The 12,624-nt window shown below is 50.7% G+C and overlaps 5 protein-coding genes across 5 annotated transcripts; 4 read left to right on the top strand and 1 right to left on the bottom strand.

The window, feature by feature from the left end:
* Positions 1 to 311: 311 nt before the first annotated feature.
* Positions 312 to 2,594, top strand: N7481_009436 (bifunctional anthranilate synthase/indole-3-glycerol-phosphate synthase; the record flags this gene model as incomplete). The annotated part of the gene is made up of 1 exon (XM_057268655.1): positions 312 to 2,594. The coding sequence occupies one exon, from the start codon at positions 312 to 314 to the stop codon at positions 2,592 to 2,594; it is 2,283 nt and encodes a 760-aa protein (XP_057119332.1).
* Positions 2,595 to 3,053: 459 nt separating this feature from the next.
* On the top strand, positions 3,054 to 4,340 carry N7481_009437 (BRCT domain protein; the record flags this gene model as incomplete). Its single annotated transcript, XM_057268656.1, has 5 exons — positions 3,054 to 3,225; positions 3,291 to 3,479; positions 3,535 to 3,594; positions 3,654 to 3,751; positions 3,810 to 4,340. 5 exons carry the CDS (start codon positions 3,054 to 3,056, stop codon positions 4,338 to 4,340), a joined length of 1,050 nt encoding a protein of 349 aa, XP_057119333.1.
* A 747-nt stretch (positions 4,341 to 5,087) lies between these two features.
* Positions 5,088 to 6,021, bottom strand: N7481_009438 (snoRNA-binding rRNA-processing protein IMP4; the record flags this gene model as incomplete). Its single annotated transcript, XM_057268657.1, has 2 exons — positions 5,088 to 5,960; positions 6,016 to 6,021. The coding sequence occupies 2 exons, from the start codon at positions 6,019 to 6,021 to the stop codon at positions 5,088 to 5,090; spliced, it is 879 nt and encodes a 292-aa protein (XP_057119334.1).
* A 492-nt stretch (positions 6,022 to 6,513) lies between these two features.
* N7481_009439 (putative regulator of nonsense transcripts) lies at positions 6,514 to 9,814 on the top strand (the record flags this gene model as incomplete). Its single annotated transcript, XM_057268658.1, has 2 exons — positions 6,514 to 6,734; positions 6,799 to 9,814. 2 exons carry the CDS (start codon positions 6,514 to 6,516, stop codon positions 9,812 to 9,814), a joined length of 3,237 nt encoding a protein of 1,078 aa, XP_057119335.1.
* A 1,142-nt stretch (positions 9,815 to 10,956) lies between these two features.
* N7481_009440 (alpha/beta fold hydrolase) lies at positions 10,957 to 12,006 on the top strand (the record flags this gene model as incomplete). Its single annotated transcript, XM_057268659.1, has 1 exon — positions 10,957 to 12,006. One exon carries the CDS (start codon positions 10,957 to 10,959, stop codon positions 12,004 to 12,006), a length of 1,050 nt encoding a protein of 349 aa, XP_057119336.1.
* Positions 12,007 to 12,624: the final 618 nt, after the last annotated feature.

Raw genomic sequence — 12,624 nt, forward strand, 5'->3', positions numbered from 1 at the left:
ACAACAGGGTCGACCACAATGATAGCTCAGGTAGCTTTCGGGGAGCTCCAGCAGAAAAACATCTTTCACCGCGGCGCGAAGTCAAACAATCCGCATTGCCTATCTGGGACTAGTGTTGGGCGGTGAAGCTTTGCGAACCCAACCATAGTCGGTCCTTTTGAGTCACTCGAGTAAATCAGTTGGCTTGGTTCTTTGCTTTTGGTGATTACGACGATTACGACGATCCGATCACTACTGTGAGGCACTTTCAATTCGTGTCTTACCCTCCATCTGCCACCTCCTCCCATTCCCCCCGACCACCTACAGCAGCCATGGCAGATCTCGTCGACCATTCACCCCACCATCCCACCAAGGTTGCCCGCCTGGACAGCGCTTCCAATGTTATTCTGATCGACAACTACGACTCATTTACCTGGAATGTCTACCAATACTTGGTGCTCGAGGGTGCCACAGTCACAGTCATCCGCAACGACGAAACCACTGTGGAGGATTTGGTTGCGAAGAAGCCTACTCAACTAGTGATCAGCCCCGGACCTGGACACCCCTCAACCGATGCGGGAATTAGCAATGCTGCGATTAAGCACTTCAGCGGAAAGATTCCTATTTTCGGTGTATGCATGGGCCAGCAATGTATAATTCAATCATTCGGAGGCAAGGTTGATGTGACGGGTGAGATCCTCCACGGCAAGACATCGGTGTTGAAGCATGACGCCAGGGGAGTCTACGAGGGATTGCCGACTGTCCTCTCTGTAACTCGTTACCATTCGCTCGCCGGAACTCATTCGACTATTCCGGACTGTTTGGAGGTCTCATCGTGGGCTGAGCTCGAGAACGGCAGCGGTAAGAGTGTCATCCAGGGAGTCCGACACAAGGAACTTGCAGTGGAGGGCGTCCAATTCCACCCGGAAAGTATCCTGACCGAGTATGGGCGAACGATGTTTAAGAACTTCCTCAAGCTCACCTCGGGCACCTGGGCTGGGAACAACAAGAGCGCAGCGACTCCAGTCAAGGACGCAGCTAAGCCCGCTGCTCCCGCAGACAAGAAACTCTCCATTCTTGATAAGATCTATGCTCATCGTAGAAACGCCGTTGATGAGCAGAAGAAAATCCATGCATCACGCCCCGAGGCTCTTCAGGCTGCTTACGATCTGAACATCGCGCCGCCACAGATTTCGTTCCCTGACCGTTTGAGACAATCGGACTATCCTCTATCTCTGATGGCGGAGATCAAGCGAGCATCTCCCTCTAAGGGCATCATCTCCGCGGACGTGTGCGCCCCCGCTCAAGCACGCGACTATGCCAAAGCTGGCGCCAGTGTAATCTCTGTTTTGACCGAACCCGAGTGGTTCAAGGGTACTATTGATGATCTTCGTGCAGTTCGCCAGAGCTTGGAGGGATTCACTAATCGACCGGCTATTCTGCGCAAAGAATTTGTCTTCGATGAATACCAAATTCTGGAGGCGCGTCTTGCCGGCGCTGACACTGTTTTGTTGATTGTGAAGATGCTTAGCACTGAACTTCTCACACGCCTATACAACTACTCTCGCAGTCTGGGAATGGAGCCTCTTGTCGAAGTTAACACCCCCGAGGAGATGAAGATTGCGGTCGATCTCGGTTCTCAAGTGATCGGAGTCAACAACCGGGATTTGACTAGCTTTGAAGTCGATCTCGGTACCACAAGCCGTCTCATGGATCAAGTGCCGGAAAGCACCATTGTGTGCGCTCTGAGTGGTATTACGGGCCCGAAGGATGTGGAGGCATACAAGAGTGAGGGTGTCAAGGCCATCCTGGTGGGAGAAGCTCTGATGCGGGCTCCAGACACAGCGGCTTTTGTTGCGCAACTTCTTGGTGGATCCACTGACAAGACTTCCGCGTCATCAAGCCCGCCCTTGGTCAAGATCTGTGGCACCCGATCTGAGGAAGCCGCCAAGGCTGCCATCGAAGCCGGTGCTGATCTGATCGGTGTCATTATGGTCCAGGGCAGGTCAAGACTGGTTCCAGACGACGTTGCTCTCCGTATCTCTCAAGTTGTCAAGTCTACGCCCCGACCGGTGCTTGGGTCAGAGCCTGTCTCGAAGGCAACTTCTACGGAATGGTTTGAAAACTCGATTAACGTGCTGCGTCATCCATCTCGTGCACAACTTGTCGGTGTGTTCATGAATCAGCCACTGTCATACGTGCTTTCCCAACAACAAAAGTTGGGACTGGATATTGTTCAACTCCACGGCTCAGAACCATTGGAGTGGGCAAGTTTGATTCCCGTGCCTGTGATTCGCAAATTCGCGCCAGGCGATATTGGAATCGCGCGCCGTGCCTACCACACACTTCCGTTGCTGGACTCCGGTGCCGGTGGATCTGGACAACTTCTGGAGGAGGTGGGTGTCCAAAAGGTTCTTGAAAGCGATGAAGGTTTGCGGGTCATTCTTGCGGGTGGGCTGAACCCCGACAACGTCGTCGACACTGTTACCAAGCTTGGCAAAGCGGGATCCAAGGTGGTGGGACTGGATGTTAGCTCTGGTGTTGAAACAAATGGCTCACAAGATCTGGACAAGATTCGTGCCTTTGTAAAAGCGGCCAAAAGCGTTCGTTCATGATTCATGCCAGTGCTCTAGGTGACTTCTCTTCTCACCTCACATTAAGTTCAATTCTTGTCCATAGAAATCCCAATATTTCAGTTATCTTTTAGATACTTGTCAATTCACTTTCGCGGCATGTCAACTATCTCCCCTCTTGTCTCTCTCCTTCCAAGGTTCTTTCCCTTTGTAACATCTCCTATGCATCTCCACCGGAAAAATCTACGTTTAAGTTGTCACATGAATCTATCCTCGATTCAAGCTCTCATACTTCCGCTTACACCTACTTCATCATCAGCTTTACCATCTCTCACCAGCCGTTGTTCGAATCAATACAAGTCTCTTCATTCTTGCCCACCTGGGCAGGTGGTAAGCCACTTTTCTACACTGCCCCCCAACGGCTTGTCTTTCTACACCCGTTTAATCTACTGGCAAAGCCTGCGCTGACTTAATCATCACTTTTCACCACCTAAAAGCAAAATGGGCAAGACATTTGAGAAAATCAGACTCTGTTCGGTGGGAAAGCTCCAGGATGCAGACAAGATCCCCCAGTGGGTTCGAGCCAATGGCGGCGACTACACGAAGAGCATTGACAGCAGAACAACACATCTCGTCACTACAAAAGAAGCCTACAAGCAAAATGTTGAAGCGGGTAAGTTTTCTCTATCTAGACTTCTTTATTATTTTTCAACAACTTCCAAAACTAATCAATGACAGTCAAAGAAGCCAAGAGTCTGAAAAATGTCAAGATCGTGTCCTTTGACTGGCTTGAGGATTCCCTACTTTCTAAAACACGCCGGCCACTGAAAGAGACTCCATATCTCTGGACGAACCTCTTATCGGAAAGGAAACCGAATGAAGCAAATGCTCAGTCTGCAGTCGTGTCCAAATCCTCGCCAAAGATATGTACGTGAATGTGTTTTCCTGGAATCGACTTTTTTCCTAACTGCGTTACGAATAGGGGATCCATTTCTTCCAACGCCGAAAAAGAGTACCAAGGGAGCGAAGGGAACGAGTCGAGGTATATACAGTCACATTCGTTCCCTATCTATTGATTTCACTGACGTAAGACATCGCCAGGCCGAGTCTACCAAGAACCTGACAATGGGGATCTCTGGAAAGCAACCCTCGTGCGGCCTTGCAATCCCTTGCGCCAACGAGAGAAGTACCAGCTAGCAGTATGCTCTAACATGTCTCTTCAAACTATTCAAATTGCGGCTTACTGACAAGTAGAAGATCATGCAGTCATTTGCCAAACAACCCAGCTACAGCACTTATGCAAAGTACAGCCGGGTTGGTACGTCGAAAGTTCAGCTCCTCTTACCCGCACAGAAGAACCTTTCCGTTGCCATGAAATCCTTCGCCGAGTTCTTCAAAGATCAAACTGGCAAGGAATGGGAAAGTCGAGCCGATAAAAAGATGCCGCTGCCCAAATGCAATCACGCCGGAGAGCCCCTGCCTGCCCATGAGGGTTGGTATTCAATGGAGATATACGAAAACATCTTCACGAATTACCTGAAGAGCTACGAGGATCCCAGCAGCACGACTGATGTCGAAGTTCAGGATAAAATGGATCCAGTGCCCGAACAGCCTGTCACTGACAGTGGAGATGGTTCTTCCAAGGGACTGAGCCAGAGTCATGCCTTGCTGGAATCGCTCATATTGATGGAATTCGGACCATCTACTATGAATAAGCCAGAGGAAGATAATAACACAGCAGAGGAGCCTTCTGAAGTTGTTCCAGACGGGGTAGTTGAGGAGAGTTGATAGAAGCCAACAACACAGCTATCGGACGAGGGGCTAAGCGAAGGGTGACTGAGTATTTGACAGTCGGAGTCATGTTCTAGGGTTTTAGCATGGGTGCGAGACAAAAAAATAAGCTGCGGCTAACAAAAACAAGGCGATATCGGTCTCATTTTGCAGTTTATCTCAAATTGGGCCTGACATACCTCGCCGAGCATTACGTGATATTAAATGGATTTTGGTGATCAGTATAGTAATACTTGAGTACCTACTAGTACAGAGTTATTACCACCAGTCTATCTTCAAATTCTTATAGCCTGGAGGGAACTATTAATATCCATGGATAAAAATAAATTATGTCTAAATATATACTACTAGTAAGTTGACTGAGGACGAAAACCACCCCAAATTCCCAGTGCCCGATCTACGGCGTTAAAGTACAGATAAATAGTTTGGGAAGGGCTACCATGGAGACTCTGAGCAGAAAACGACTAACGCTAAGCCCTTTACTTAAGTAGTTAATCATCTATACCTTACGTGAGATTTGCGTGACTTCCGGAGATACCTACTCATGGTGAGGGTCATTCTCATAGGGTATTGATATGAAGATAAAATAAGAGTCTAAGTACATGAGTTGGTAAAACAGGAGCTTTTAATAACCCTTAACACCGATGCGCCAGTTGATTGACCAATAAATTGCCAAAAAAAAATCCCGTATGCCATATCTTTTCACGCCTGCAATCGACACCATGATGAAAATCCGTGGACACTTCAAAGGTAATCCTTCTTTCTGCTAGTCCTTGTGTACTGAGTGAGCGCCCATTCAATGTCACCACTGGAGCCCTTCTCAAGGGTACCGCCCCGGATCTCGAAGAGTCGCATCGTCATGCGCGGTCCGACCTCAGCAAGCTCAACGTCCCGATATCCAGTCTTGACAAAGACATGGTGTCGCACCTCAATGCTGTCTTCCTTGTTGACGAAGCTGACGACACGGTTGCCAACCTTTCCAGTTTCACGGGGAGGGAAAAGGTGCTTCAGAATCTGAACGACGCGGGTACCTAGCTTCGTGGTGAAGCCCTCGAAGACCAGGTGGGGGTAGCTCTCCGAGACAGTACCACGGGCGGAGTTAGGAATATCGGCGCGAAGAACAACGTTGTGAAGCGAGAAACTGGCAGTCGGGCCGTGAGGGAGATGGCAAACAGTCATGGCGGTAGGTGTACCACGGTGCTCGTGCAGAAGAATCATGTCGGTCAAGGAAGCGGAGGTTGCACTTGAGACGAGGTCAGGAAGAACGAGGTTACCACGATTGAGGCGAATGGCAGTGGGAAGCAAAAGTCGAATCTCCTTGGCAAAAGCGCCGAGACGAGCAGAAGGCGAGCGCGATGTGGTGACCAAAGGCCGGGGGTCAATGACGCCGGACGTCAAGGCGTATTCGTCGTCAATATCCACCTCGTCATCCTGGCCCTTAGATTCGTCGTATTTGAAGTCTTCCCGAAGAGACTTGTCGTTTGCGATTGTGGGATCTAGAGGTTTTCCAGAGGCGAGAGAGGCCTTGAGCTGGGCTCGCTTCTCGGCGATAGAGGCATCGCGGAGCAGCAAGGCTCTCCGATAGAGATAATCACGGCGTTCGCGGGTTTGTCGGCGCTATTATAAAAGTAAGCATATACAGAATATATCAGAGCAAGTGGGATATACATACCAACATATTGCGAAAAGTGTGGCTGCAAAAATGTAGATGATCTCCAAAAAGATTCGAGGCGGGCAACTTTTTTTTCTTGCAAACTCCGGGGCTGCGCAGATGGGGGCTTCCGCCTGCCGTAGTGGGATCCCACTGATAGAGAATCCGGATCGCAGATGCGGAGGCGCTTTTTGTCCACCCAAACTTTTCGACTTTCTTTTGTCGGGCCTTTCTATGACAAAGAGCTGGACGTGACGTGAGTCTGTTCTTACTGTCCATTCCTGTTCCTCACTAATTTCACCTGGACCTTTTTAGATAACCGTTCCTTTGCCACTCAGGCACCACACAGTCAGAGCGGGCCTTTAAGATTCACACTGGATGACCGGATTGTCCGCTACGCTCATTTGATTACGGCTCGGGAATTTCCTCTTGATTTGAAGCGCATGTTTTTCTCACCTTGAACTCACGTTTCTCTCGCTCCCCTCACTCTGGGCCAACTTTTGACAACCTTCGTCCACCATGGATTCCTACCCACCAGGCCTAGCGGATGACTCTCAGTTGGATGATCATAATGCTGCTCTCGGCAGAGCTCGACCACGTCGACACGATGACGAAGATGAAGGATCGGATATCCTAGAAGATGACGACTTGGAGAGTACTATCGGAGGTCCCGCCAACGGAAATCAGAAAAGCCAGGGATATGCGGAGGAAGAGAAGGAGCTCCCTGCTCATGCATGCGCGTGAGTGTCTTTGAACGATATGATAGATGTGTGAGCGCATGTGTTAACAACAAGTCTTTATCAGGTACTGTGGCATTCATAACCCTAGCAGTGTTGTGAAATGTCTTTCCTGCAACAAATGGTTCTGTAGCGCCCGCGGCAACACTTCCTCTTCTCACATCGTCAATCACCTTGTTCGTGCTCGTCACAAGGAAGTTCAACTTCACGCGGACTCTTCCCTTGGAGATACTATCCTCGAATGTTACAACTGCGGTACCAAGAATGTTTTCCTGCTCGGCTTCATCCCCGCGAAATCAGACACGGTCGTTGTTCTTCTCTGTCGTCAGCCATGTGCGGCCATGCCTTCTTCCAAGGATATGAACTGGGATACTTCGCGCTGGCAGCCCCTTATCGAGGACCGCTCTTTCTTACCCTGGCTTGTGGGCGCGCCCACTGATCAAGAACAACTCCGCGCTCGCCACCTCAGCCCTCAACTGATTGCGAAGCTGGAGGAAATGTGGAAAGAGAACTCCCAAGCAACCCTGGATGATTTGGAGAAGGCTACAGCCGTTGACGATGAACCTGCCCCCGTCCTCTTGCGTTACGATGATGCTTACCAGTATCAAAATATCTTCGGTCCTCTCGTCAAGATCGAGGCTGATTACGACCGCAAGCTGAAGGAATCCCAGTCCCAAGATGGCCTTATTGTTCGATGGGATCTTGGTCTTAACAACAAGCACCTTGCTAGTTTCGTTCTTCCCAAACTTGAACTAGGAGACGTAAAGTTGGCAGTTGGTGATGAGATGCGCTTGAAGTACACGGGAGAATTGCGCTCCAAGTGGGAAGGTGTTGGCTACGTTATCAAGATCCCAAACAACCAGTCCGACGAAGTCACTATCGAATTGCGCTCCAAAGGCGATCATAAGTCTGTACCCACGGAGTGCACCCACAACTTCACCGCCGATTATGTCTGGAAGTCGACTTCATTCGACCGCATGCAGCTCGCTATGAAGACATTTGCTGTCGATGAAATGAGTGTTTCGGGTTACATCTTCCACCGTCTCCTCGGTCACGAGGTTGCAGCTGCCCCAATGAAGACTCAAATTCCCAAGAAATTCAGCGTTCCTGGTCTCCCAGATCTGAATGGCAGTCAAATCAATGCCGTCAAGAGCGTGCTTCAGCGGCCTTTGAGTTTGATTCAGGGCCCACCCGGAACTGGTAAAACTGTCACTTCCGCCACAATCATTTACCATCTAGCCAAGATCAATGGAGGTACGGTGTTGGTGTGTGCTCCATCCAACGTTGCCGTGGACCAGCTTTGTGAGCGCATCCACCGAACCGGTTTGAAGACCGTGCGTGTGACTGCCAAGTCTCGAGAGGATGTGGAATCCCCTGTCGGATTCCTCTCCTTGCATGAGCAAGTTCGCTTGAATGATAGCAACATTGAATTGGTGAAACTCAACCAGCTGAAGTCAGAATTGGGCGAGCTTTCCAGTCAGGATGAAAAACGGTTGAAGCAGCTGACTCGCTCAGCGGAGCGGGAGATATTGAACAACGCGGATGTCATCTGCTGTACTTGCGTTGGTGCAGGTGATCCCCGTCTTGCCAAGTTCAAATTCCGAACTGTTTTGATCGACGAGTCGACACAATCTGCTGAGCCAGAGTGTATGATTCCGCTAGTCCTGGGCTGCAAGCAAGTCGTTCTGGTCGGTGATCACCAGCAGCTTGGTCCTGTGATCATGAACAAGAAGGCAGCCAAGGCTGGACTGAACCAATCTCTTTTTGAGCGACTGGTCATCCTTGGTTGCTCGCCTATCCGACTGAATGTCCAGTATCGTATGCACCCAGGCCTTTCCGAATTTCCTTCGAACATGTTCTACGAGGGTTCTTTGCAGAACGGTATTACCGTCCATGATCGCCTTCGCCGTGATGTTGACTTCCCCTGGCCCATGATGGACAACCCGATGATGTTCTGGTCAAACTTGGGCAATGAGGAAATTTCGGCATCAGGAACCTCTTACCTTAACCGTACCGAGGCAACAAACGTCGAGAAGATTGTCACCCGCTTTTTCAAGGCAGGTGTGCAGCCCAAGAGTATCGGTATCATTACTCCATACGAAGGTCAACGAAGCTATATCGTAAGCTCGATGCAGGCGAACGGAACGTTCAAGAAGGAGAACTACAAGGAAATCGAAGCTGCATCGGTTGATGCATTCCAGGGCCGGGAGAAAGACTACATCATTCTTTCTTGCGTGCGTTCCAATGACCACCAGGGCATTGGTTTCTTGAGTGACCCCCGCCGTCTCAATGTCGCGCTTACTCGAGCCCGATACGGCTTGGTCATCCTGGGTAACCCGAAGGTGCTCTCCAAGCATCCTTTATGGAACAACCTTCTACAGCATTTCAAGGAGCAGCACTGCCTGGTGGAAGGCCCTCTGTCAAACTTGCAAGAATCGCTGATTCAATTCAGCCGGCCTAAGCAGGCCTACCGTGGCCCTCAGCGTTTCCAAATGCCATTCAGCCAAGCCTCCAACGCCAACAATGCTCCTGTGAATGGCCGCAATGGTCATCGCAACGAGTATCATGATTCTGGCTCTGTCGTCGGCTATATTCCTGACGATGTTTCTTCTGTTCACGGTTCTACCCTAGGCGGAGTTGGCCTACCTTCTTCTGGATATCCTCCGATGTTCCAGAACTTCGCCGACCAGTGGCCGTCGCTATCGGGCCGTCGAGCCAATGGCGGCCGGCCCAAGGGCGCCCCCAGCGTTGCTGGAGAGTCCGTGGCTGCTACGGAATCTGATGTTACAGGAAGCATCGTCGATGGAAGGAGTGCTGACCAAGGTGGAGTGAGCCTGACAGGTTTGAGTATCAATGATATGAGCAAGCAGCCCAGTCTCAGCCAGTCCGATCGTCTGAAGCGCTACGTGGAATCTGGTGGACGCGAGCCCTATCGTGTTGGCGTTCCGGACAACGGTAGTATCTTCGGAGGTAGCTCTGCCAGCATTCGCGTCACTCGCCCGGGTGTCAACGTTCATGACGACGATGACGCCCGCAGTGTTTCTACCGCCTTTGCTAGCCAGGTTGGTGGCAACTATGACTGAATGAAGCCCTCCAACGCCATATCATGTCCGGGTACCTCCAACAGGCCCGCCCTCGCTTATCATCCTGGGGAAACAAGAATCTCCCATGAAATGTCAGCGTTACTTCCACCAGAGTCCTGCCCGTCCATTTCTTCCATGCCGACCTGGGCTCCAGATCAGTGAGGCCAAGACTGGTCCGCTACTCTTCGGGCAACCAAACTTCCTTTGTACTCCCACTTGAGACCACTGTTTGTCGTCCGCTCAAGAGTATGGCACCCTTGGTTCTTAACACATCACCATTATCATCACCGTGTCGAGATATTATTCTACGCGGCATTTAGTGGGCTTTAGGCGACTGGTATTGGCCTTGAAACCTCGATTCATGACCTATGCCCCAACAAAAATGCCGGTTGCCCGCCTACAACGGGTCCGGTAACTACTAGTTAGCAGGCGACTTTGTCAATTCTTTTGCCCCTCTTGGGCTCGGTTCTTTCTAGCACTCCATGTTACACAGGTAGCTAGTTATCGTCTTCCTTCACAATCGACGCCCGTATGCTTTTGCCTAATACTTCTCCCCCGGTATATCATAGGTTGGCATCATTTCAGCTCCGGCCCATTCCAGTAGCTCACTGGCATGATACGGTGGGCAGTCATGGATCTATGATCCCTGCTAAGAACCCATTTTTTCATCCGGAACTCCCCGAGTAAGAGCCATAGGGAAACAACGTCACGAAAACACTATATTCAGTCAAACGGAAATCTCCGTGCGCGAATGGGCAGAATAGCTGCATACCAAGAAGCTAATATTCAAAAGTCTCACCACAGCCAGTTCTATTTTTTCCCTCTGAGCCCTGATCGTCTAGCGAATCATACATACATAAGCAATCTAAACGTCTTCTAGAACCCTATGCCACATTTTTGCACTTTCTTAATATAGTATTTGTGGTGGCCTAGAAACCTTGGAAATTTGCGGGGTGCCCAGCAGTGGCTGAGGGGATCAACGGCCCCCAAAATAGTTAGAATGTACATCCTGTACTCACTAACTCGTCGATCCGCCCCCACCTGGTTTCTGTCGTCTGTCGCACTGGAGACTTAGTTAGGGCTAGACTTTCTGCCCCGCTTCATCATCAACGCCCAACTCAAATCAGCTTGGAGAATCCAGCATGACAACAATACCACCCCAGAATTGGAGAGTAGAGACAGGCTCATCGCTGATCTCCATCGGCTCACACCGTCTATGGGTCTCTGTCACTGGGCCACCGCGTAATAGCCCGCGGGATCCGCTGGTAGTCGTTATCGCCGGAGCTGGTGATGTTGCGGCTTCATACACAGCCCTCTCACCGCTGGTTTCTTCGTCATGTCGTCTCTTGCTTTATGATCGCTCCGGCCTTGGCCGTAGTGAATCGAGCCCTAGTACTACTACTACATCCTCGGATCTCCCGGATTACCGTTCTCCACAGATATCAGGATCGAGATCGCCGGCCGTAACGGTTACGGCCGCAGGAGAACTACACAGCCTTCTTGAAACAATGCAGTTAGAACCTCCGCTCGTTCTCGTTGCTCACTCATACGGGGCGATCATTGCCCGCGAGTATCTCCACCTCTATGACAGTGACGTTGCAGGAATGATCCTTGCTGATGGCTCCACCGAGCGCCAGTGTGACTATTTTCGTCTCCCAGACCCTGATATCAATGCCGTATTGGGCGATCTCAGAGTGGCGCAGGTAACAGGGCTTCGGCAAGAAGCGAGACTATCGCGAGATGAGTGGAGGGAACGAGCGATTGATATTGCGCGCGGGGCTGCCGCTGCTGCCCAGACAGAGGCTAATTCCCATACGCTGAATAAAGTTTGCCGCACGCTTGGGAGCAAGAGACAGTTTCAGAATCGGGCGATGCGGGATCGGCCTGTGAGTGTGATTCGCTGTAGTATACGGGACTTTGAGCGCATCTACGAGGCGGGAACTGAGGCGGGCAATGGGACGACCGAACAGAGACAGGCGTTTCGAAGGCTTTTGGATCGATTGCCGTTGATTGACCAGGATGCTAAAGAAGAGCAGCTTCAGCTCTCATCGAACACGCATCTTGTTTACCTGCCGGAGTGTGGCCACAACGTTCATTTGACACGCCCGGACGTGGTGGCGGAAGAAATCCGGTGGGTGCTGGAGCGTGTTGACCAGTGGCAGGGTCTCGGGCGGGACGAGCTGAAGCTTTGATGTTTTTGTTCGTGGGCCATGGTCAATCATGAGATTTTCCCTGCTCTGACCTGGTATTGCGTACCCTGCCGTACCCTGCCATGCAATCCTTTCCAGTTACTGGGCAAACTATGAATCTTGTAGCCTAAGAAGTTTGTTTGAGACTAATCGGCATCCACTGCGCAGCAAAAGAATCTACGAAACATTGCATCTTGAACACTATGTTTAGATTGCATAGCCTTGAGATTCGCAAGCTTTCTGTGATAGACTGGTGGGTTCATTTTGAATTCATAGGAGCCTAACTCTCAGTGTGCCCAACCCTTACTGTGCAGTGCAGGTGGACTGTGAACAGCGCGCTTAATTTTTGGATGCCTGATCGCCTGCCGGTCACGTGTATAATACCTGCATACACCGCCACGCCTTGTTCACTTCACCGATTCCCGAGCATTCCACTCTGCAGATTTGTCAGGCGCGTGTGGCAATCAACAGACAGGTTTTGACCGGGAAATGGCTGCCTGACTGTCCCTGTTGGCCGTTGGCCTGTTCTGCGGTGTTAGCCCAAAATCCCGTCTGGCTAAGCCGCCATTTATGAGTCATGGCACTTCATTCTTGCCACACTTCGTTCAGGCCGAGAGGTGG

The sequence above is a fragment of the Penicillium waksmanii genome, assembly GCF_028829765.1.
Source record: "Penicillium waksmanii strain IBT 27052 chromosome Unknown utg000008l:1.0-5622682.0:1.0-5626561.0, whole genome shotgun sequence".
In the NCBI taxonomy this organism is placed as follows: Eukaryota; Fungi; Ascomycota; class Eurotiomycetes; order Eurotiales; family Aspergillaceae; genus Penicillium; species Penicillium waksmanii.